The sequence below is a fragment of the Athene noctua genome, chromosome 1 (genome assembly GCF_965140245.1).
Source record: "Athene noctua chromosome 1, bAthNoc1.hap1.1, whole genome shotgun sequence".
NCBI classification, from domain to species: Eukaryota; Metazoa; Chordata; class Aves; order Strigiformes; family Strigidae; genus Athene; species Athene noctua.
The window spans coordinates 146,814,011-146,840,653 of NC_134037.1; the positions used below are offsets into that span (position 1 = coordinate 146,814,011).

At 38.0% G+C, this 26,643-nt stretch overlaps 1 protein-coding gene across 7 annotated transcripts in view; it reads left to right on the top strand.

The window, feature by feature from the left end:
- Positions 1-26,643, top strand: part of LOC141957722 (ephrin type-A receptor 6) — a 529,737-nt gene that overhangs the window by 353,709 nt on the left and 149,385 nt on the right. For 6 of the 7 annotated variants that reach the window (XM_074899660.1, XM_074899687.1, XM_074899670.1 and 3 more), the window contains exon 6: positions 17,234-17,358. The exons of the other annotated variant lie outside the window; for it this stretch is intronic. In XM_074899660.1, coding sequence (XP_074755761.1) covers positions 17,234-17,358 — 125 coding nt within the window. The remainder of the gene's footprint in view (positions 1-17,233; positions 17,359-26,643) is intronic. 7 annotated transcript variants of the gene reach the window in all.

Consider the following 26,643-nt stretch of genomic DNA (forward strand, 5'->3'; position numbering starts at 1 on the left):
TGTATTCAAACTCAAGGAATTACTTTCTGCTTTTATCATCTTATGCAAATAAAATCTTCAAGTACACTTTCTTTTGAGATTTTTTTTCTCTTACTTTATAAAAAAAGTTCTCCATAAAGCAAATTCCAAACAAGAACAGTGTCTATGCAGGATTGTATTTTCGGAGTCCAGTCATAAAAAATAATATTAAAAATTCAGGGAAAACTAATTTAATTTTTTATTGTAAGAATACCTCAGATTTCATGTCTCATAGTCTGAAATTAGAAAGGTACATTTCCTTTTTTTTTTTTTAGCAGAAAATGGAAAACATAGCAATCAGACTTCTGAGATTTTTTTTCACAGTGCTGCTTTGTATGTAAATATCTGTTATTCACAGAGAAAAAATATTGCCTTCACTTAGCGCCTTAATGAGAGAGGAAGTTTAGATAGCTTGGTAAGAACATATTAGAACTCTCCAAACTTGTGAATTGATTATGTAGAATATGAACATGTTTCAGACACTGAAAACAGTGTATATATAACATTTGAAATAGAATTACGATAACTGAATATTTTAATTATGTATTTATCACAATTGTATTTACATATGATTATTGTGAATCATAAACTGTCTACAAATCATTCTTAAAGATATAACATTTTCTCAGTTATTTCATCAAGCTGTTTAAGCACTGAGGTATATCAACTGTTGTCTGTCTTACTAGTTCCAGTTACTTGAGAATGCTAATAAATCTCTCCTATCAGCTATTTTGTATTACTTTTGTATTCAGGATTGTGTGCTTACAATAATGTCATGTAATAGTGATTATAATCTTGGAATCTGCAGCACCATGCTTGTGTTTCTACCTATTTTAAAAGGAAGCAAGCAACATTTTTGAAATTAGTATATAGATGTTATAACAGGATTATACCTGAATACCTGATGGGAGGTTCTGATGCAAAAGATTGCATTATGAAATGTTTAATGCATTATTTTAAAGAAATTACATGGTGATGTCAAAGTTTTTATAATACAGTAGGGTTAGTGCGATTGTTATCTTAAAAAAAAAAAAAAGAAAACAACAGTAAGGCAGTTTTGTGACTGTGGATTAAAGGTGAGAAGTTTCTAGTGGTTGAGGAAAGATAACTCAGTCTTTTATAGGTTTTTCCATATATGTATAGTTTTATGATCCAAAGTCATTAGCTTTTATGTCAGTGCAGTTATTTGTGTGTAGATATGCTTGTGTGGAAGACATAGCTTAAAGATAAAATGCATGCATGAGTATAGAGATAGATAGTATGTTTTAAATACACAATTGCACACATCATAGCTATATTCCTTCCACTGTTCTGTTATGCAGCTCCACTGACCTCAGTGCTTGAGGGACAAATTAGGATCATACAGTACAGGAGATGCTTCCAGCTGAAGAGGTGCATTGGCAGAGATGCATGCTCTATTTGTGAAAACACTTAGAAATTAGCAGGTCCTAGGTGGGGGAAGAGCAACATTTGTCTTGCTCATTCTGATCTCTGTAGAAAGAACCAGGAGGCACATTATGCCTCAGCTCTGTCTTTCCAGTCTGACCGCTGAGAGATGCAGACCATGGACTAGACTGGCTGAAGCCATAACACTTTTAAGATGTGCCATTTTATAATGTTCAGAAGAAATTTAATTGCTAAATTTCTCCTGTAGAATGGGCTTTTGTGGTGTTCTCTAAGGCCTTGTTTCACTGTTTGAAAAGTTAATGGTGCAGGATTTTTTTTTGGAGGAAGGGAAAGTCATCTGCCTCTGGGCAGGCAGCACTAAAAGACAAAATTGCATACAGCTCCTGAGGGTATGTTTTTGAGCCTGAGTTACTTGGTGGAGCACCAAAGAAGGTGTGGGGTGTTTAGTAACTTTAAACATCTAAGCTGGGTGCTCTGCATCTCCATCTGGAGGGACTATCTGTCTGCACTATTTATACAGGGTCCTGGTGCTCCTGACTTTAGATGTTCCCGTTGAATTAGATGCTGAAAGTAACTGAGAGTAGATGATCTGAATACCTTGATGTAAATATAATGGAAACTGACCAGGAAGAGAGGACTGATAATAAACACTGACAAACTCAAAGCTGTTACAGTTTAGAGGAGTTTGTTCTCAGAGCAGCCGAATCCTCTCTTCTCAGCCAGAGCCAATGAATTAATTATCAAAACAGCCTTTCTTCCTCAAGGTTTTATGCATTCAGTCAAAGTGGAAATTTTTGGAAGGACACATCAGGGGAAGATCAACTTGCATAACATGAGCAGTTACAAACCCAGTGACAGTATACCTGACCACCCATGGCATGAGCAGTTAAGTCAACACTATGAATACTTTGTGATCTTGATCATTACTGAAGCATAGAAAATTCAGATTTATGGCAGAGTTAGCATGATGGCTCAGCAAATTAATGCCATTGATGTGGGTTCCTCAAAATGATAACAAGTACATTTTAGGATGAAAAACTGCAATACATAAATAGCCCATTTGTTTTCATTAATTCTTTTCCATAACGTTATTGGCAGTGAATTATTCAATGCAAGCAGAATAATATTTTTAGAAAACAATTATAATGTTACTCTGTATGATTTTTTTTGGTTGATATATTTAAACTTCCTTTCTGATCACATTTTACTAGCCCTTATTTTCTGAGCAGTATTTGTAAAGAACTAGTAGCTCTGGAGTGCACACATCTGAATTTGTCAAGACTCTATCATGGCCATACTAGGATAGTATCCTTTATATGGCATTCAAGGAATTGCTAAATGTGTGGAGCATATTGTTTTTCCTATATCAAAGATTCCCTTCTTACCTGCTGAGTTTCAGTGGTTGTTTTGCCCAGGTTTCACCATATGTTTGAGTACAGAGGGACTTGAGATGATTGTCTCTTGCAGAATATTGTAAGCTGAACATGACAGAAACAGACATTGCCAATTACTGAGACAAGGGAATTAGGGGATCTTACTGTTTGGTTTTGTTTATTTGCCAAAGAACTTTAGATATCCTGTGTGAACACACTAACTTCTCAAACTTTCCGATCAAACTCCTGACTCACAATTGAATCACAAAAGTGGTATTAGGCAGAGAGAATTATTTAAAATACTTAAGGAGGATTTGAAATAGAAATATTTACTTAATGATAAAAGAGGCTGAACAATATTTTGCTCATGAGAGCATTATTTTATTTGTTTTTTCAGTGTAACAATATTGCTTGTAAACAATAGTGCAGTAACCCTGGTGGTGCTTAACACTCATGGATACCTAAATCAGCTGTCAAACTGCAGGTTGTCTAAATTCTCAAGCTCTGCTTTTGTGCATGCCCTGAATTGCCTCGGTTTTGACAGCATTAAGGAGCTTGGACATGTAGCATAATTCAACTCTAAATTTCATTCTGAGGATCAGACACTTAAAAGTTAGACCCTGAAGCACTCAGCTCCACATCACTAATGTACGGTGTGGACACGAGCCATTAGTTCTTACAAGCAACTACCTAAGCTGCATAGCTGGTGTTTTCTCTCTATAAAATTTCTGCAATGCAGGAGACTATTCAGGGATAGACAAAAGCTTATTCCAGAGGAGAGCTGTACGTAACAAACTTGCCTTTTTGCTTGGGACCAAGTTAAACAGAAGACTCTAATCAGATAGTACTTCTGGATTTCAAAAGGTTAATCTAGTCCATTATTTTTGCTCTGACATTAATCAACAAGGCACACTGATGGAAGAAAATTAAGAAAGTAAATAATACTTCTTATGTAGCCTTTCAGCTCCCAGCAGTGTTCAGTAGTGTGTTAGTATAAAAGGTGTTTTTTCTCTGTTTCTTGCCTGAATGTCTGTCAACCTCCTAATATTTTGGACACCACAGAATTTTCATGGTCCCCTTTAGAAAATGACCAGTGTGAACTCTGCATGTGTCAGGATGTCACCTAGACTTTGTCCCTTGGACAAGGAGAGGTTGTGAAGGGAAGGACTGCAGTGATTACCTTTCCTCCTTGAACCTTCCTGCTTTTGCTTTCTGTGGGAAACACCTTTTTTGTACTGGTTTGGTGTAGAGATAGGGGATGAAGAATAGACGTGGAAAAAAACTACAAGGGCAGAGTTCAGCAGGCAGGACATTGAAGAACACAAAACCTGGTTAAGATAGTGCCAAGAAAAACAATAGAAATACCAAAGAAGCATAATGGAAGAGCTCTGAGAATTCAGAGGCTCTTGCTAAGAGGGCAGTCATCAGATAATTAATTTATTGGAAATAAGTGACAGGCTCCTTAAGCTAAGTAATGCACTGATCTGGAAGTGTGAATACTCAGGTTTCTTTCTCACCTGAATCTCTGTCAGGAGGTTGCCTACTGATGGATGAGCATGGATCTGTTGTAACAAACATAAAACCACAGGACCTGAGCTAACTAGTAGCTAATAGTTGAAGAAGCTTTCCTTTTGAGAAGTTATTCCATAATGGCCCAGGATTCCATAAACCTTCCTTTGAAACATCTTTTACTGCCCATCGATCTAACTTCTAGTCTGCTGTATTTTCTTGGTGTTTTAATCTTTATACAAGAAAACTCTTTAGCTTTCTTAAACTCCGGGGAGTTTTGTCATTGTGAATAAAAGGGACTTAATCTTCCTGAAAGAGAAAAACACAAAAAAGACAATTGTTTTTCTAATGCATTTAATATTAGTGTGACATGTTTTTAGAATATATGAGTACAGTAGTCCAGAAAGAGCCACTGCCTCTTCTGAACATCAGATCGTAGACATAACAGAAGTTAGAAGTGAGAAAACCTATCCATCCATTATAACTGGCTGCTGTTTGCTTTTAGGGTTGATTGCCCTGATGCCTTCAAGTGGTTGCTTCTGTCCCTTACCTTGAGAGCCTCAGACTCAGGGGCATGCAAACAGCCCCGTGATCTAACTACAATAGAAAAAGTAAATGCTCGCTCACAGGGAGTGTGTTCCCTGATATTTTGTCTGTGGTTTCTTTCTCACTTGACTTTGCTACTTCTATTCATTAATTCTCTCCTCAGTTCACAGAAAGCAGGAGAGAATTGCTGCAACTTACCTTAGTAAACTGCTATTATTTGCACATAAGCAATGTGTATCATCTTCCTTTAACTTCACCTCGTAAGTCTCCTATTATTTGTTCTTTTCCAGTTCTTTATATCTTTTCATGGCATTTTTAGCCCAGCTCAATACTGTCTTAGTATCTTCTCCAAAGAGTTAATCAGGCTGAGCTAATGCAGATGTATTTGCTTCACTATACAAGCTAACTGGCTAACTCAGATACATCTGTGTGACATTCTGTTGGGTCATGTAGATACACCCAACTGAAAAAACACTTCATTTATGATCTTGGCTTATCTAAAGTTACTCTTGCATTGCTCAAGAGGTCACGTTTAAAGACGATCCATGGCTGATTTTGTACTAAACTTCTGTGCTCATAGTAATGATGCATGTATTGAATGCTGTGGCTGAAACTAAGGGATACATTTGATCTACTGGCAGCCATCTCAAAGTTCAGCATCTAAACCAGGCAGCTCTAGTGTTCAATCTCTGCCAGCCTAAGATGTCGTCTGTGACAAGCATGATAAATTGCCCTTTGGAGTTGCCTGTCTCCCTCTAACTACAGAGGGAATCAAGACAACTTGCCAAAACTAAAACTCAGTTTTTAAATTATTTGAGTGAGATAAAATTAATTCCACATGACTTGACTAGAAATTGAACACCTAACATACATTTGACAGCAATAGTGCTTATCAGTGATTCACAAAGTACAAACCATTGAATACCTGGTCTTCTAGAAGTGTTTCTCATTGTCTGTATGCCAGAATTTAAATCTACATATTAAAGATTTAAAAGATACTTCACCCTATGTGAAACAGAGATAGACTAAACCATAGCATCTATTGTTATGTAATGATTCTTTGTAGTGAACAGATGAGAGCATACCTTTGGAAACTTTTTAGCAATTATATAACATATAACATAAAATATATAATTTTGTTTGTAATGTCACTGGAAGAATTGATTTATGCAGGTGTATTTATTTTGAGGCACTATAATTTATAAAATGCTCTGTCAAAATCAACATTTGTGGGGAAATTGTTTGAAGATGTACATTTTAAGTCAGTATCAGATGTGTCTCCATACACTTATACCTATTCACTCGAAATGTTGAAGTACGGTAATTCTGACATTCTCTGCACATGCCAACACACACAGCTTTTACAGAAGGTTCACAGAAAATGTTCAGATAAAATATTCATTATGTTCTTGCTAAAAGAAAAGCATCTTTCAGACCCGTAGAGTACTGTTTGTCAGAAAATTACCTACAATCTAATGTAGTCTCATATTTTGATATAAACAAGAAAAATAAAGATTTGCTGAAATTAGAGTACATTTTAGGTTTGTCTTTCTTACATCTCAGGATGAGTAGCAATTAATGGAGTGAAAAGACTGCAGATTTCCTAGTGCTTTTTAACCTGCTTATTTTATTTTCAAACTTCTGAGATCAATTTAGCAGCAGGAAGTTCTGCAGAGCAATTTGGTTCCAGTTGACCCTGGAGGGGTTGTTGCTGAATGAGACTTACTTACAGCTATGTTTCCATAATGACACCTTGCTACAATAAGTGACGCCTTCTTAACCTCAAGTTGTATTTCCAATAAATTTATAGCAATTCCCAGGTTACATTAGGAGGTTGAAAACAAAGTTCTCTGAAGAAATGTGTCACCACAGGTTGTCCCCACATCATAGGGCATTGGTCAGTGCTAGCACAACATTTATAACTTACATAACACATTGGCTGGAACACATCTTTTTTCATGCTGATTAACATCATTATAGTAGCAATCTGAATCCATGGATAAACCAGTTTCTCCCACCTCCTTCTCTTCTAGCAAAGGTTTCCTAAAAAGGAAACCCTATAAGCCACTCTGCCTTCATTGTTAAGAGGAATCCTGCATGTCAAGAATAGTTCCCCCAGAGAGCACGCGCACCAGTTTCAAATGGTACGTGCCACCAGCTGACAATCAGTGGCTTGCCACAATGTCTGAGTCAGGAGGAACAGTGAACAACAGTACAACACTTAACATTTGAGCTTGTGAAAGCAGCAAGTCTGCTGGTTAAGAACATAGTATTCTGTTATTTCTGTAACAAATACAGAAATATTTGCTGTAGGTACTGCAACAAGGTTTCTAATTGGCATAAGAGGTGATAGGAAGGGAATTGATTTGCCTGGAGGATCTCCACTGTGTCATCAAACAGTTTGTTACTTGATCCACAACAAAATGGCTGGAAGAAGCAAATGAAGTGAAGGGCTCTTTCTTCCCCAGTTGCCATGTTCTTGCTGTGCCATTCAGCCACATATGTTATTGCTACCTGATGTGAGCTGATACGGCAGTGCCACGTGATCCCAGTGTTGCCTTCTGCCAAACCAGGACAGAGATGCTCTGATTTTGGGAGCGGTGTTTCCTCAGGAATCCCAGTGACCTATTAGGTCTTTAAGCTGTTTATTGTCTCCTGCTGCTCCAGCAATAAAAGACAATGGAAGGGAGCCAAGAATCTTATTCTGCTGCAGATCCCTTTGGTTGTCAGAGGGCATTGATTTGACATGATTTCCATTTATATGACAGGCAACCCTTTTCAGTTGTGCAGATTTTTTTTTTATGCATATGTGATTCCTGGAATCACACCCTTCCACTAAGCTTTTTTGAACTGAATTTATTTTGTTTGCTTCAGAAATACAGACCATATAAAGTAACTCCTTAAAACATACATATAAGCATATGTGTGATTTTTTAAGCTACTGTTATTTAAAGAAACACATTATTAAAATATTGTAAGTTGTTCATTGTATTATAAATTATGCCAAATATCTCGCAATACTTTTAAACTTTGAGGGTTTTGCACATACACCTCATCAGAGAGAATAGAACATCCACACAGGCTGGCTGACAGCTAATAAGGCTTTATTTTATATGATTGCTTTTAAGTATCTTCTACTATAATCCATTTTGAAGCATCACAGACTGAGCAGGTCCTGTTAGAAGTAAAGATCTAGGCGTGCTTCTGTCTCACGCTCGCAATATAATGAACGGCAGCATGTTCTGTAAGTGAAAGAAAATCTGTAGTGTTGCAAAATCATATGGATGAATAATTACTGTCTTCATACATAAGATCAACAATAGATGATAGAGAAATTAAGCAGGAAGGAAGAAAGAATTGCATTATGATATGTAGTAGGAAAAAATTACGTTGAATCTACATTTAGTCTGGAGGAAATTTGGGGGGTTGCATCTATCATGACCTTTAGCCCACAACACTGTAGCAGAATCTGTTTTTTGATGATGGTATTGGGTTCACTTGGCTTCCATTCGCCATTTCTGAGGAAGCAAAGAAAATCTGCAAGGGGAAAGAATTTAAAATGGAGGGAGAGACGATAATTATAGCTTGCTGGAGGCCTATTTTTCAGTAAATGAAGTGCTTCAAAAGAACCATACTGTTATGCTATCTTTTGAACGCAAACCTTTAGGGAACTAGTGTAAGAAAGTAAAGTAAACCCATTATTTTTCACCCCAAACTTGTTAATTTGCTAGTTCTAATGCCTTGTCAGGAAAACTCTGTGCTCAACTTTGAACTTCAAGGTTAGTGCCAGTAATAGTATCCCCTCCAAGCATTAGAACTGTGAATTACCATTGAAGTGATTAGGAAGATAAGAGACAATTATGTGAAGAATCAAATATCTTATCTAGTCCTTGTACTAATTGGAAGCAGCCTTGTATGGTGAGAAAAAGAATTCATTCTGAATTCAGCATGTTTCAGCCATGTGGACATCTTTAATATACAGAGATGGGTTATGAACTATTTTTTAAATAAAAGTTTAATTTATGATCATATTTCTGTGTTTTTTTCCATTTAAACTTGTACTTAGTTTTTAGTCTGTTATATAGACATACACACTTCTAATATTAAAGTGTTCACGTATTGGGAATAATAGAATGTATTGACTTTCACATTGTACATTAGGATAGCTCAGTCAAAAGATTAAAGTAAATCTCTAAAGCACAAACAGAAAAGAATATAAACATAGATCTCCTGAATCCATATCACATTACTTGCTCATAAAATAGCGTCTCTTTTCTTATCCTACAAAGATAGCAACACAAATATTAATGAGCAAACATGTGTTGGTTTAAGCCCTGCCGGGACCGGAGACCACGTTGCCGTTGCCCCTCCCCCACCCTCAGCCGGTCAGGCTGGCAGTGAGGCACAAACCCCGGGTTAAAACAGGAAGAAATTTAGTACAACAGTGTGATAAATAACAATCTGAACAACAACAGTAGCAATGATGACAACAATAAACAGCAATAACAGTGAACAAGACAAAAGATATACAGAGAAATATCGCCATGGTTACGGACAGCCCCGTGCTCCCCGGGACCAAAGCCACAAAGGGAAAAGTTCTCGCGCTCCCGTGCCCAGAGCTGATGTCAGCATGGTATGAATAACCCGGCTGGAGATCCCTTCCCCCTCTCTGCTGGGGAAACTTAACCCTATCCTAGCTGAACCAGGACAAAACACAAAAGAAAAAAAGGATGAAATTCATCTCTGCTGGAGGAATAATAATCATAATGCAGGAATGAAGACCACTTTAGATGATAGGCAGCTCAAATACAACCTTGACCAATAATACATGTCACACATGGGGTTAGTAATGGTGGCTGAAGGCTTTTGGCCTCTTAGCTTCTCTGGTAAATCCTTCCCTGGTAAATAGCTCAAATGCTAATAATACTGGAGGCATTATCATTGATCAGGAAATGTAGTTTCATTACTTCCAATTCTGTTACTGGAGTAAAACGTCTCCCCTAAGAAAACATATTTTTATTGCTTATTACCTTTCTTACAGACTTTCTAGCATCAGAATTACAATCAATATTTTCCTTACTGTGCCCTGAAATTTTTCAAAGTGTGGAATCATGAATAAAATTTAAGACTTCATTTATTGCTATGTATAATATAAAATAATACTCAGTGTCCAGTAGTATCGAAATTCTAATATAGTTACAGAACCTAGGCTGGCAAAACACTGTATAAATATAATAGCATTTTCTGGTATAGAAAAGGGTGCTAAAGTTGTTTTTAACATCCAGAAAAACACTTGAAAATTGGACCTTGGTGCATCTCTATATTTAACATTTATAAATACCATATATGTATGGTTTGACAAAAATTCGACTTTTTTTTTAAAAAAAAGTATAACTGTATTTATAAAGAGAAACACAAACACAAATCTAGACCAGTTTTTCCTTTTAAATCTAACACTATCAGTAGTTTACAAAAGAACTTTCTAGTATTACCATTAAGCAAAAGGAGAAAACATTTGAAAGTAAATGTACCTATACCATATTCTGTGTCATTAATTTCCTAAAATTTTTGTTGAATGGGTTTTGGATGACGAGATAACCATAACTTTTATAGTGTTAAGCATAGTTTACTATGTGATTTAATTCATGCCAGTAAGCTGTGATAAAACCTTGGAAAAGTCCTCTTCTCTTAATCAACAGGAAAACAGTCTTTTGTTTCCTGACCAACACAGACATGAAACCCAAGTCAACATAAATTAGTCCTAACAGCATTGATATTTCTTCCACACTCAACTGTCCATCCCTTAACAAAAGAAATTGTTCCCTAACAAGAGGAATGCAGTCTCCCTGCAGGATGTTAAGGCAGGTTTCCTCCTCTAACTGTACCGTATGAAACTAGGAGGGATCAATTATTGCGTTTTCAAAGAGAAGCAAGGTTGCTGAGTGGACCTCAGTCAGTATTTTCCCCCAGCTGCAGCTGGGAAATGGCTGAGGTAGGAGAGAAAGAAGAGGTGGGAAGGGGGCTGGATTGCCTCCTCTATCAGGAAACCACTACTCAGAAAACCATGAGATAAAACCCTGTATTTTGGTATGTATGGTCTTTCCTGTACCTTGAAGCAGGCAGCAGTCTTGAGGAAAGAATAATGTAATTACGCAGTTCAGATCATTATTGGTAATGGTAGAGGTATCAAAATGTCTAACTAAATTAAACGGCATTATCTCAAATGGCGGTATTTTACACATTGAGACCCACAGCCTTCTCATGAGGATGATGTCCCAAGTAGCAAAGTTGCAGTCCTCACCGCAATATGTGTACAGTTCAGATCCCCCTTCCACTCCCTCCCCTCCAAATCCCTATCTGCTGGCCCTTCATTGGCTTTGGCCAAAACAGGCACAACGCAGTGGGGAAGGAGTGAAGAGGACAAGGGTGATGCAGCTGTTCTTGTTTGTTGGATGGTAGATTTTTTTAAGAAGGTGATTGTGCATATCTGGTAGGGCCTGTTCTGCCAGCCAGTAAAACGCCATTGAGCTGTCATGGTTTCTCTTCAGAAAGAAGATTTGAAATGAGATACCAGAGGGTTAGAGTTCTCCATATACAGACAGGCATCAGGTGAGCTTTTGTTGTCAGCTGCCATTGGGTCTGAAGCTTCTTCATAGTGAATGGGCACCATATCAAAGTTGTTCAGCTCTGGAAACCAGGAGAGAAATGCTGTCAATTCTTTGCCTGCTTTAAACAGTATGAAACAAGAACTTGGAAAATTAGAAAATGGACTAAGGGAAAAAAGATTCAGAAGCCCTACGGATCACCTATTTTGAAATCAGGCTGTTGCTAACAGTAGAAGCCAACTTCAGGATAAAGTCTCTAGAGAAATGACACTGGAATCCAATCATCATTTAAAATACACATATTCTGTCCTTTGTGTAGCATATAAGAAAAGGGATTCTGAAAAAGAGAAGCCAAAGAGATTTAGAGTAAAATAAGCTCACTCTGAAATAAGGAATGAACTTTCATTATTCAATACAAATTTGAAAAGACAAAGAAACTTATCAGACTAAAATAATGAGGATCTCACAGCATTGTAGATGACTCATTGTAATTCAAGAAATTTATAACAGTGTAGAGGAAAACATACAGAGCAGATGGTGCAAAGAATCCTCAGTACAAAACAGAGATCAGCACTGAGCTCAAGTGCCAGAAACCATCCTTCAGCCTAGTACCAATGGCAAGAAAATGCTGCCGTTAAAGTGATTAAAAGCCATGCTGTGCTTCTAAGCATTTTTTTTTTTTCAAATGGTTTCACTGGGTAACCAAATTAGAGCTCTCCTGCAGCTACTGGATTTGAAACAACTAATTAAAAGAACTTCCCATTGATTCATCATAGGAACATTAGAGCAGTCTTTATAAATGGGCAAATAGGATTTACCTATCTCACAATTTTCTGGTTAAAAAGAGCTTTAATAATAAATGGATAGGATCTTTAGGGTCTAAATAACTTCTGCTCTAGTAAGCAACTGTTATAAGAAGCTGAAATTTCTCCGTAGAAAGTATTGCTTTTAGTAGCACTAAAGAAATAGAACTGAGCTAGCTGCAGGTTTTAATTATTTGGTTTTATTTGCCTGTTTTTTTGTACAATAAATTTCTGACTGGAATCTTCCTCCTAAAAGTCATTATCTCCTCTGAGATGTGAATAGAAAACCTCTGTATGACAAATACAGGATCATCCTTTTGAACATACAAGAATTCGTCAGTGGTGGCTCTTTTGTGGCTTTTTGTTAAAAAGTACACTTAGTTTTCTTGGTAACCTAATACAAACACAAATATGCTTCTCATATTCGCAGCCTTATGTACACACCTCCATGTTTTGATTTAGAAGATGCAATCTACATCATACCTGTACCACTGTGCCATGTATGAGGTTTTCAGTTTCAAGTGCAGGTCAAGTACAGCTGGTTTAGGAGAAGGTTGAAGTAATTTTCTTCCATTAATTTGCTACTGAGTTGTTTGCCTGGAAGAAGAGTTGGACTTTTTTCTTCTATTGAACTTTTGAGAGGGTCCTCTGATGTGCCAGGACTGTGTTTTGAGATGCACTTCCTCAAATGGAAGACTTACTGCAGTGAGCTCAGGCTGAAAACATGCATAAATTGCTATATAAATTTGGAAATTAGAACCCAAAGAAAAATGCAGGACATGCCATACATATGAAAAGTTTACAATGGTTAGGTCATAATTTGAAGCAGTGTAAAAGCAGTACCTATATTTAAAAAGCCTAGAAGGGCCAAGAATATAAATCTATGGTTTAACCTGGTGTTTTCTGTAATCAACCTCAGTCATTTTGCAAGGATTTGGTTGTCTGACCAGTGAACCTCCAGATGCAGTGAGGTGAAACCATGAGGTACTGGGGAATGTGACACAGCTGATGTCTGTCACCCGTAAGCAGGTGCACAGGTCGTACCAGACATATCTGAAAGGTTGCTATAGCTCCCTCAGATCTGCCTGTAAATCACAGCTCGATACTAGTGAATGACTCAAAGCAACAAACGGTAAACAGATTTATGAGCAATGCTCTCATAGGCCCTTGATCAGTGTTTAGCAAATACAAATCTATGTTTCCTAGCTCCTGTTTTCCTTTAAACAGACCTATCTTTGTTCCCTGCTTGGAGAAGCTGATTTTACCCCAGAGAAACATTAGGAAGGCTCAGTTTCACCCTCAATTTCAAGAGTAAAAGTTTAATTTTAACGAGGAAATAGTTGTACATACCCAGGGATAACATTTTTGCCCAGAACCTATGTATGCTTTTTATTTATTTATTTGTATTTTGTTCTACTCCATTACTGAAATTATGCTGTTTAAGGACTTCCTGAAAAATAGGTTAATCCTTTAGTCAGGTTGTCAGGAATTTTATTTTTTTTTTCTCTCATTCTCTTGCATCAGACCAGTGGTTAAAAAGTCATAAGTACAGGTGCAGGTCACTTGCTTGTGTGTCCTAATTTGTGTCCAGAGGGCAATTGAGCACCACACAGCTTCTCACTCACTTCTTCACCCTCAGGGATGGGAAGGAGGAAATGTAACAAAAGGCTTGAAAATTGAGACAAGAACGGGGAGGGGTCACTCACCCATTATGGTCACAGACAAAAGACAGACTCTTAGAGGAAGAACATCAATTTAATTTAAACACCACCACTTAATTTTCCAATCAGAGTAGGACAGTGAGAAAATACAACCACGTCTTAAAAACACCTTCCCACCTGTCATGGATAAAAGTAATTTAGCAGCAAATCAAGATTTATTAATGACTAGCAACACTTAATCATTAAACAGTTTAAAGATTTACAAAATAATTTGGTAAAATATGTTATGATTGAAATAGCAACTTAAGTACAGATTCAAAGATTACAAGTTTCATACTAACTTACTATATTGTACCTTAAATCTATACATATATACATGCACATTCACAAATATAAAATGTACAAACACACACATAAAATATGTATGTCACCACACTCGTGAAAATAACTGTGTGTACCTAAACACATCGGTAAGCAGAGAGTGAGTGGGTGAAAGAGAAGCTAACTCAAAGTAAAAATTTCCCTCTTCTCGAGTTTAGAGTTAATACACACAATGCATTAACATTCCTCAATTGAGACTCCGACAAGTTGACTTCTCCCTGGCCTTCAGTTGGAGGAGTTAATGCCTGAGAGGCGTCCTAGCTCAGGGGTGATGCTGGTTACAGACCAGCTGGGGTCCAGGAATGCTCAAAGGGTCTCACTTGAGGCTGCTGTTTATAGGGTTCGAGATAATTTACTTTTATCATATACTTATCACTCTGGCCTAGCCCGGACAATAAGGGGTTCTGGCCAGTTGCCAAGAACTTGATGGGTGTGCAATTCTGTTATTGTTCTGCCTGATGGTGGGTTGTTATAACCAAGCCAAGCTGTCAAAGGAGAATCTTAATGCTCTAAGTACTGCCATCAGCAGTAATTATCTCCTCAGATTGGTATGTGGCCCAGGAGGGGAGGGGGGGGCAATCGCACCCCCACCCCCCCCACTCCTCCCCTCTTCCCGGCTCAGCTTTGCTCCCAGTTTCTTTATCTCCTACCCCAGAGGGATGCAGCGGAGCAGGGGATGGGGGTTGCGGTCAGTTCATCACCTCTTGTTTCTGCTGCTCCTTCCTCCTCAGGGGGAGGACTCCTCAAACTTTTTCCCCTGATCCAGTGTGGGGTCCCTCCCATGGAAGACAGTCCTCCATGAACTTCTCCAACATGAGTCCTTTCCATGAGCTGCATCTTTTCCAAAACTGCTCCTGCATGAGTCCCTTCAGCGGGTTGCAGTCCTCCCAGCAATGAACTGCTCCAGCACAGGCTTCCCTCAGATTCCCGGCCTTTTTTGTGTGCAGCCACCTGCTCTGGTGTGGGGTCCTTCACGGGCTGCAGGTGGGCATCTGCTCCACTGGTGACCTCCGTGGGCTGCAGGGGCACAGCCTGCCCTCTCACCAGGGGCTGCGGGGGAGGGTCTCTGCTCTGGCACACCTCCCCCCCTGCCTCCTTCTTTCTTCCACTGACCTCGGTGTTTGCATAGGTGTCCTCCTCACAACTCCCACTCCTCCTCCCAGTTTCCTCTTCTTAAATACGTTATCGCAGAGGTGCAGCCACCGTTGCTAAGTGTCTCGGCCTTGACCAGAGGCAACTCTGACTTGGAGCCGGGGGGCGCTTCAAGAAACCTCTCACAGGGGGCCACTGCTGTAGCCCCCTCTTCAGCTACCAAAACTCCCTGCCACACCCAAACCCAACACACTGTGTAAGATCTGTTTTGTCCACTTAATACTTTTGGTAGGTTTTTTTCACTTAGTGTAACATGTTGGGTTGGGTATTTTTTCCACATCAGAGAGTACTGTACTGTTATACCACAGAACAGCTATCCACAGGGAAGATTGACAGTGGATGGAAGTTTATTTTCTCTCTCAGATAAATGCAGTGTCACAGAGAAAGAGGTTGTTATGTGCATATCTGTGTGCAGAGTTTCCCTTTTTTCAAAGGAAAACAACTGGTTTTGTTTTCTTTACTGTTTGGTTGCATTCTAGACTTTATTTATTGTTTTCATTTCTTAAACTTCCTGAAGTATTTACAGGAAGGAAAACTGAAGTGTGAAATTCTGTGACTAGAAGCAGATTCTTATTTCATTTTCCTGGGGAGACTCTTTCATTCAGAAGATAAAAACAGAAGTCATAAAAATGTGTTATTTTTTAGGAAGCATATCCTTGGAAGGTTAGAAGAGGTTAAGATTCCTAATAGAGAGGAATGGGGGAGGGTGTGTAATAAACTGGTATTTGTTAGTGGAAAGACAGATAGCAAAAGCTGTGAACCACTGGTCTAACTTTTTTTTTTTTTTTTTAAATGGTAGTTCATTTGTTTAGCTTACTCAGTTGTCTTCAAGACTGTTGAACAATATGACTGCTTTTGATGTAACATTTGGGGAAAATGCACATCAGTACTATTAAAATAACATTAGCGCCTGGAGAATATTAGACCTGCTTGACCAAATTAATAAAATAAGCAAAGATCATTTTCTAGTATGCAGTTTTTGCACCATTTGAAATTGTTGTGTAGATAGTGCACCTTCTTTTCCAAAAGGGCAGAAAATCCATTTCTTAAAATTAGTTAACCCAGTAGCAAGATTGTTTGGCTATTGGGTGCATCCACCCATGTTGGTCCCCTACCAAAAGCTGCTAGAAGTAGTTTCTACTTGCTGCACTGCTGCAGACCTGCAGTATCAGTTACAGCTGGCAGGTTTCAGAGCACCTTTGCCCCCATGGTTTGCCAGTAACCCAGTCCCTGCCACTGGCCTCCTCTAACAAGCTGGCTCTTCATTGCACACAGCTAACTCACTGACGGGCTAGAACAAACACCCTGGCTGCTGCCAACCCAGCTACCAGAAATAGGTTTCATTGCTTCTGTCTTAGGCTGTGTCGCTTTATTTTTCCCCAAGGAGTGAACTGAATGTACATTTTACACAGTTGAACTATAACATTTAATGAAGATTATCCTGAATGTAGAATTTACTGTCTCTGAAATGTGGTTCTGCTCTGGACATGATGTCCTCGGACCAGCAGTGCAACCTAGTTGTGCACAGCCACTTCTTTCTCTACTTTTGTATATTGCCATTTTTCAGAAGCTGGTCTGCACTTTAAACAAAGGAGTTACTGGGATGTACTTGAGACATTAATTCCAGGTTGTATGGTTTCCCTGAGAATTGCCATCTGTCATGCTTTTCTGTCTGGAGGTCACTCAAAGGTACCTCGGGTTGGTATCCTAAGACAGTAGTTTGAAAGGATAAACCGTGTGCTTCGTCTTTAACCCTTAGTTATCCTTTTCCCTTTCAGCACCCTCCTTGATAGGTATGGTAAGGAAGGACTGGGCTTCCCAAAACAGCATTGCCCTCTCCTGGCAAGAGCCGGACTTTCCCCATGGAGCAATTCTGGACTACGAGATCAAGTACTATGAGAAAGTAGGTCTCACTTACAGCATCACCCAAACTCAGATCCTAAAGAACAATATGTTTCATATTTTTAATATTTTAAAAACATACTTTAAACTTGTCACTTGATCCCACATACAATGCTATATAAAGTAGGTGTTTTATTTTGTACTGATTTTTTGTTGTTAACGACTGTCTTGTTTCATGTCAAAATCAAGTAGAGCAGCAAGCAGGCAGTAGATGTACTGTGTCATACTAACTACATGTATGAACATGGATAAATGGATCATATGCTTGAACATATTTTGATTTATGGCTTATAAAAACTTTACATTAGAGTGGCACCGAAACAATACGATTAAGGTGAATATCAATGTGATTTCATTTTGCAGCATTATTTAGCAATAATCTGAGCTTAAATGAGAGAGTGCACCAGCCTTGTTTAGAGGGTTACAAAAGGTTACAAGAGAGAGAAACTGCATGCATTCATGTCAAATTTCTGGCATTCTGTCAAAATTATGTGATTTCACACAAAAGAGGGCATCTATATGCATTACAAGTAAAGGTACAAGGTGCACACACAGCATGTCTTGTGAAAGAATAATTTGAAGCCTGCTTCTCCCAAAGCACAAAACACATTTTGTCATTTTCAGTTGGCTACAGGGCTTTGTGTAAAATGAGTGTAAAATTTAGTGCTTATCAGTGCCTTCATTCCTGAAGATGCAGACAGGAAATTTTTGGTGTCCATACCTTAAACAGTTGCCTGCCAAGTGAGCTCTTGCTGTTTCTGTGTCCCCATCTGAAAGTCACAATGGAATTAATGGGTATTTGAGAAAACCACAAACAGAAATATAAGCCAAGTCATGAAAGAAATATTTAGGGATGTTAGGTTCTGTAAATATCCGAGAATTTTCTTCCTTGGCTGCACTTCTCTATTGAGATTATGCTGTTTTAATGATGAAAAAAAAAAAGGTGAACTGGGAAAAAAATACAATCAATTTAATAGCACAGCTAGAGGGAGAAGACAGATTGTTTAGAATACTTGGTAGCCAGAGCAAGGAGACCTTACTTTCCTACACTAATGGAAGTCCTTCAGGTTTTGATCCATTAACATAGTAAGCCACATATGACTTGCACTGCCCTTGTTTTGTTGGTTGATATTGAAATAATAACTAGGTGAATTAAACAAGAGAAATAGTGAGATTTTATTCAATTGATTAGGAATAGTTTCAGAGATCCAAAACCATGCATATGAATGTTAAAGTATAAAGCTGATATTTATAAAAATCCTTTATCGATAGATTATCTTCTGTCAATACTAAGTGACATGGCAAATAGCTCTCCTTAGAGGTCTATATATTACTTAGTCTTGTCTGTTGTGCAGCAACACTATGTACACAGCCCTTTGTTATATACTGTTTAAACCACTGCTATCTGTTCTGCAGCTTTTCAGCCAAAAATGCAGTGAATAAGCTGACCTAGGACATAATTAGAGAACTTGACTTGGCTGGTGAGGAGAACAAGAACTCCCAGACATGCAGTCCAAGATGCTATAAGTTTCTGTCACAGTAAAGAGAAAAGGTTTTCCATCGCTTTAATAGTTTTGAGATGTAACCAGAGAGAGAATATCATGATCCTGAAATAAACTGTATGTTGAGGCCTGGTAGTTGAGCTATCTTCTTTCCAGTAGGTTATGAATCATTCTGAAAACTGTACAGTTAGCAACATTTGTCACCTTAGACGGTAAGTGAGTCTTCAGAGCAACACACAAAGGGTAGTTTAAATGTTTGACCTTAGAAATCTAAGATGCACTCTGAAAAGCATTTCTACATAGACCTTCTTTGGAGTCTTCATAGATGATAAACATTTGCAAATTATCTCTGTTGATACAGGATGTCTGTCCTATTCGGCAGTCTGTTAGCCATTCTAGTTTATAATCTTTTAATACCCTCCACAAACAGCCCAGTACTTTTAAAAGAAAAAAAATATCTCACAGGCAGTACTGTCTTTCCCTTTAAAAATCAAACTCTAGATATCACTATAATCTCAGTTTCCTTGCTAATAGTAATCAACTTTTCGTTTTTACTTTAAAACTATTACTCAGACACTGACCAAAGCTTGTACTTTTTGGAAGATTCCAGACCATCGTAATCTACTTATTTCTTGCCAAAAAGGTCATGTGTTTGAGTCAGATAGAGGAGTGGGGCAAGATATGGCCTTGTTACAGCCTTGTAATGACAGAGTCCTTCTGTAGGAATTCCCTCATGGGAAAGGAAACACACTACGCAGTGGATATAAACCCTACCAGCTGCACTTCAGGTTGTGCAGCTGAAATGGAAAATGCTTATTCCTCCTCTTTTCCACCCAAGCCTTCAAAGTTAATCATCAAAAATTAATGCTCCCTAAGAACTGTATTAAGCATACCAAGCTGTATATGTATCAGCAACTGTATTAAGTTTGCACTCCCATATGGCCCAAATACACCAGCTGGATTATATTTTCTGTTACACACAAGATGAAATATAATTAGCTGAGGAAGCTTATCTACAGAGAAGAGATTTTAATGGGATGTACCCAAGCAATATCCCAAGGCATTGCAATGACATTTCCAAACAGAAGATATCTTTTGGAGTGGGATGTAGGGTGGAGGGACTGGCTGATGTTTCTTTGCTTTCTTGTCTTTTGATGAAATTTACACTAAAGCCAAATCCCTTTGACAACAAACTTTTTTGTTGGCAGACTCAATTTGCAACTCACAGGCAGTTTTCACATAAAAATTTTAACCCACGTCTATATGACAAGCGAGTGGACAAGATATGTAGCATGTCAGATATGATTTTTCCTCCTTTCCAGTATTATTTAGAGTTGAATTAATAACTGAAAGAGAGAAAATAAGCGAGTAGTAGAGGCAAGGAGGAAATTAGTTTTGCAATGAGATTTTAAAAAGAGATGAAGAGCTGATGGGGCAGAAAGATTGAGAAAATACCAGATTTAAAGAACTGGAAAACAGTATGACCTTGTTAATTTTTCTATCAGTCTACAGCTGTATTTACTTAACTTATATGAAAAATTATGCTCCTTCTTAAAATCTAATATAAAAACAAACTCCATTATTTCTTTGAATATTCATTAATATGAATTAAAATGAGCCATCCGGAATTTGATTAGTAAAATATGTAAGAGACCTTGAGATAAATGACTTGATAGGAGTAAAGTGAAAATTTAAGACCATCAGTGTGTAATATTTTGAATGACAGAATTATTTTTACAAAAATTAATATGAAGAATTATAAACAAGAAAGTAATCTTGTCTTTCAGAATTGTTTACCTGCAGTAGTATTCTGCAGTTTAAAGCAAATCTGTCTAGAAATATGTGCACCATATTATTTCAAAGCCATAGAAGTGTAGATGTACAGTAGATGACATACTCTGCACTCTGACAACAAAAAGAGGTGGCACTCGGTGCTTGTACAAATGTATGCACTTGCCATTTTTTTCCACAATTTTTGAGGAGCAGATAATCTTGAGTTATGCTCAGTACCACACTGAAGACTAGCACAGCAATAGCACAGTCTTGGGAGCCCTAGGAATACGCCAAGCTAACTTTCAAGCACGTGCCCAAGTTGTTTCGTTCCAGCTTTTTTTCCCATGTGATCTGCCAGTTTAAGGCATGTGACTTATTCCAGTTTGGGGCAATAGTTCTTCTGTGTCTTCTCCAGCTAAGGAGATATTTCATTATGTTCTTCTCAGATTAATTCAGTTCTGCTCAGGCAGAACCTGACTTTACTTGGATATTGGCTGGAATCTAACCTCAATTGAACAGAAGCCATACGTTCTCATTAGACAAGATATGGACATTTCTTATGAGAAGCCACATCATGTAGATCAGACAATCCTCCGAATTTCTGGGTGACATTTTGGAAAGGTGAAGTAAAATTAGTCATTTCTCTTCTATAGCCCTGAACTTTCTGTGAGGTCTGTATGACATGTGTGAGGTTCATTGACCTTCAACCTTCCTACTACTTAAATAGCTAAACCGCGCCCGTCTTTCCACCTCTTTAATTACAATCTTGCATAATGTTTAACTGAGTTAGAAGAATCACATTTTTTCAGACACAACTATGTTACAACTTCCTTATTTCCCTTAAGTACCAGCTAATTCTTTCTTGGTTCAGGTTTTGCTTTTATGTTAGATTTTTAAATCATGAAGAATATTATATGCACCAGCTCCAATCCACATGAGGCTGTGAAGGAAGTCTGCAGACTGTATGACATTATTCATGAGCGGACATAGTTAGTGTGGTATTGTTGTGGCTGGACTGTTGGCATGTACTGGTTCTTTCTCTGGACATATTCTTTTATTGTTGCTATACCTATCATAGCATGCTTGATAAACATGCAGGCTTCCTGACTGAATTTTAGAGTCAACATCAATTACAAGTTTGGGGAACAGGAGAAGGCTTATAACAATAGGGATGAGCATATGAGCACTTCAGGTGTCTTGTCAGTCAGTGAGTATACTCAGTATAAAATTGCGAGCACTATGCTGTTAGCATTGAATGGTCAGCTGGACAATTTTTAGCCTCATGCTTAATCGTTCTCTTTTAAAACGAATGCTTAGCTCCCGTAATATTTTTCAGTTATTTGAGATGCAATCTGCTGCCTACAAGTAAAATGTTTCTGATGTGACTAGAAGCAAGAAATGTAAGGCTCATGCAATAATACATTTACATTACATTTTCGGCATGTTCTCGTAAAAACAAGAACATTGAGTAATTTGTGTATAAGAGCTTTTGGATACTTGTACTAACCAGACCTTGGTATTTGACCATAGCTGCAGGAAGAGATCAGCATGTCGTCTTGAGGTACCAGGGCTCCAAGGAGCACCTCTGGCATTCTTAGGCATTCAGTGCTCCTGGGAAATGAACCATGTCTGGTGAATGTTTTTAAGAAATAATCACTACAAATGTGCTTTGGGAGATAATCATTAAAATGAAATCTCCTAGCTTATTTTAGCATAGTAAGTGATGTTAAACAAGCTTCTCAGATTTCCTATTCTGCTGCTATTAACCTAGTTTCCCAAGGGAAGAACTGTAAAAGCCTTAGATTCTAAAAAGAGGAAAAAATAGGTCTTAGAACTGTTGAAAATGAGGGTGAATAATTACGAGACTCTCTGACCAGATATAATTTTTGCCTGCAGGAAAGAACCTAAGGACTTTGCAGCACCCATTATTAATGACACTGATATAATTACTATTAGGAGAAAAAGAAGTCTGGCCTCTAAATATCAATTACATGCAGCAAAAGGTTTATCAAAGAAGTTCTGAGTAGGCCTTCTCCATTAGGTGCCTGCTTTGGCTAGTCTCCTAATCGTTCTGTTGTCAATTATTTAGAGATAGCTTCTAAACCTTTGTATTTAATAATAAAGTAGCCTACAGAGCTATTACTATTGTCATTCATGCTGAACCAAAAAGTCTCAGCAAGAAATATAATGCTGTTTAAGCAAGCATAGTGGATTTGATTTAAAAAAAAAACATAGTTCAGTCTCTGCTGATCTTGTGTTCTTGTCTGTAGCCAATACCATTTTCCCCAAGGAAAACTGCATATACAATGCTTATTCCAGTAATTGCCAAAAGACCTGCACAAATGTAGTAAAAGTGCATTAATGGTTTTGAATAAATAGTTTCCAAAATCTTCCAAAGACATAGGCATAGGAGATATGTAAACTATTATAAGACAACAAACACTACTAGTTCCATACCTCAAAGAAAGCCGATAAAGCTAACTCCACTGATAGCAGAGCTTGATTCCTGATAAAGGGAATTATTAAACATTTTTTCTACCAATTTGGCATTTAAACTTCAGAAAAGATAGTTTTAAAAATAGTTTACCGACCCAGCAAGAATAATCATTTTAACTGCAAGAATCAGCTGTTAATCTTAAGCATGCGATCACATATGGTCAAAAATCAGAAACAGCCATTTTATAGTACATTAAATTTCAGTTCCTTCCCTAGGACAAACTTTAGATGATTAGGATGAACATACTGTAAAAAAAAAATGTTGTTTTTTTCAAAGAGGATTTAATAATTGCACAAAAGGAAGTGGTAAGAAGTTTAACATGTTTAATCCTAAATTAACAAAAAAGCAAATGTACACTCAAAAGATTTTGTTATTGTTGTTGCTGCTGTTACTATTAACTAGTTTCATTGTGTTCACCTTATGGTAAAGTAAGTTTTAGCAGTATCTGAAGTTAGAGTTGTAGTTCCCTCAGTTACCTTAAAACACATTCAGGAGTCAACCTTTGGGTTTGAAAGTTTGACATATTTTTACAAAAAGAATGGTGAGTTTCATGAGCAATGACCTACATATAACTAATGTATCTGTCAAAAGGTGGCCATCTAAGCAAAAATAATTTCCTTCTTTATAAGTTAAATACAATGGCCAGGTCTCCATTTCTTAAAAGTCTGGCAGAATGTTTCCTTTAGAACTTCTGAAAATAAGAACTAGCTTAAAAGTTCCCAAAAGTCTTCATCTGTGACCCCAAACTACTTTAAAAAACTGAAGCTAGGACAGTGTTTTCATAATACACAAACTACTTACTGTTCATTAAATGTTCTTTCACAACCGTACAGGTGGATTCACAGATTAAATCAAAAAGATATGTACTTTGAGACATAAGTGAGATTATATCTTTGTGTAAATGAAAGAATGTTCCAATATGAGCTATCATTTCACTTACAGTTTTTTCCTGTAATCCTGGATGCATTCAGGAGATATTTGGGGAGATACAGGTAAAAAGACATGTATTCATTTTGGGGGGAAAACCAGAGAAAGTTCCCTTTTTTCCCTCTCTTCTGAGACTGCTTTGCAACTGAACACTAACCATGCAGAGGATAGATTGTTATTAGTTTTCCACTTTTAACATTTTTTTCGGCTGAAATGGAGACAAAGCCACTGTTCGCATAATATAAGCAACCTCTTTTTTATTAAGCGGTGATGTCCCCAAAGCAGTCATTCTGGGAGAAGGGAGAAAAATCCAAAGGGAAAGAGGAAGTTTTTTTAAGAAGAGCCATTCCATTTTCATGCAAGAAAACATACTATTTCCATGTTTAATATTAGTATAAGTGTTTTAATATGTGTTAAATAAAAGCTGTGGATTTGAGAAGGGGGGGATGTTGGAATGAAAAATGAACATTAGAAGAGCTTTCAATTTAAATGCGTGATTTCATTAGCCAATTTGAATTCATAGAAAGGCTATGTTATTCAGTAACTCCCACATAGTTTTGTAGCCTAATAAAATCATGAATGTTTATTTTGTTGAATTAAAGAAACATAATGTAAAAATACTCTTTTCTTTTCTTTTTTTTTTTTTTTTAATGTATTAGTATTAATAGTTTCAAAGTGCCCTTTCTTGATGTTCTTGTCAGGGAGGGTGAGTTAACAACCTATTATTATGTACTCCTTACCGAGCAGTTAATAGCTTTAGAGTCTTTTGCAGGAATTCACCTGCTGCTCATAAACACATTTATGTTGCTGTAGGAACTTCACCAGGTTGATGCATCTTGTATTTGCAATGACCTTGCACAGACTATCTGGTTTTCTTGCATATACTGCCAGAAGTACTACCATATTATATTAACAAAATGGCAATTCTTTAGTGACTGAGACAGCTCTTAATTTTTAAAAAGGTATTGTCGCCTGTCTGCAAATTTCTTTAAATTTTTTTCAGACATTTTTTGTTTGTTTTTACCAACTCCTAAAATATTATTTCTGCTGAAGTTAGTTAGATTAGAAATGGACACATCCCTGATACAAAAGTGGGAACAAAACTTGCTTTGTCAGTTTTGAAAGTGTAAAATTAGCATTTTAGAATCATAGAATGATAGAATGCTTTGGGTTAGAAGGCACCTTAAAAATCCTCTAGTTCCACCCCCCCTGCCACGGGCAGGGACACCTTCCACTAGCCCAGGTTGCTCAAAGCCCCGTCCAGCCTGGCCTGGAACACTGCCAGGGAGGGGGCAGCCACAGCTGCTCTGGGCAACCTCTGCCACTGTCTCACCACCCTCACAGGAAGGAATTTCTTCCTTAGATCTAATCTAAACCTATATTCTTTCAGATCTAATCTAAACCTATATTCTTTCAGGTTAAAACTGTTATCCGTCATCCTGTCCCTACACTCTCTGATAAAGGGCTCCTCCCCACCTTTCTCCTGTAGCACCTTTCAGTACTGAAAGGCCGCTATAAGGTCTCCCCGGAGCTTTCTCTTCTCCAGGCTGAACAACCCCGACTCTCTCAGCCTGTCCTCACAGGGGAGGTGCTCCAGCACCCCACACACCCCCCTCCCCAGGTCATCTCTGTGGCCTGCTCTGGACCCACCAAGCAGGTCTGTGTACTTCCTATGTTGGAGTCCCCAGAGCTGGACACAGCACTGTAGGACGGGGTCTCATGAGAGTGGAGTAGAGGGAGATAATCACCTCCCTTGACCTGCTGGCCACACTTCTCTTGATGCAGCCCAGGATGCAGTTGGCTTTCTGGGCTGTGAGCGCATATTGCTGGTTCATAGTCAGTTTTCCATCCACCAATACCCCCAAGTCCTTCTCCTCAGGGCTGCTCTCAATCCACTCATCTCCCAGCCTGTATTCGTGCTTGGGATTGCCCCAAACCATGTGCAAGACCTTGCACTTGGCCTTGCTGAACTTTATGAAGCTTACACAGAAGCCTGTCCAGGTCCCTCTGGATGGCACATCCCTTCCCTGCAGTGTGTCAACCGCACCACACAGCTTGGTGTCATCATCGAACTTGCTGAGGGCACACTCAGTCCTACTGTCCATGTTGCCAACAAAGATGTTAAACAGCGCTGGTCCCTACACCAACCCCTTAGGAACATCACTTGTCACCACTCTCTACTTGGAGAGCCACTGACCGCAACTCTTTTGAGTGTGACCATGCAGCCAATTCTTTATCCACCGAGTGGTCCATCCATCAATTTTTAGTTTACTTGTTAAAGTTGCTTACTTGTTAAACAGGTTGAGTTTACTTGTTATACTGTTTACTTTGTCCTTTGAAATTCATGTTAAACTAACTGGGAAAATATTTCTATTTTTGCTTTATCCTCCTCTATTAACTCACTGAGGTGTTTGAAGAAAGCATAAATTCAAATAATATGCTATATTTATTGCTGATGTAATGCAAGGATCTGCAATATAGTCATGACACTAGAGGTGAATGCAGCCCTTCTGAGGTAACGTTACAAGAATAGATACTTGCTGTCTGCCTGCACTTACACAAAAAGATGCACACACATACTCACAAG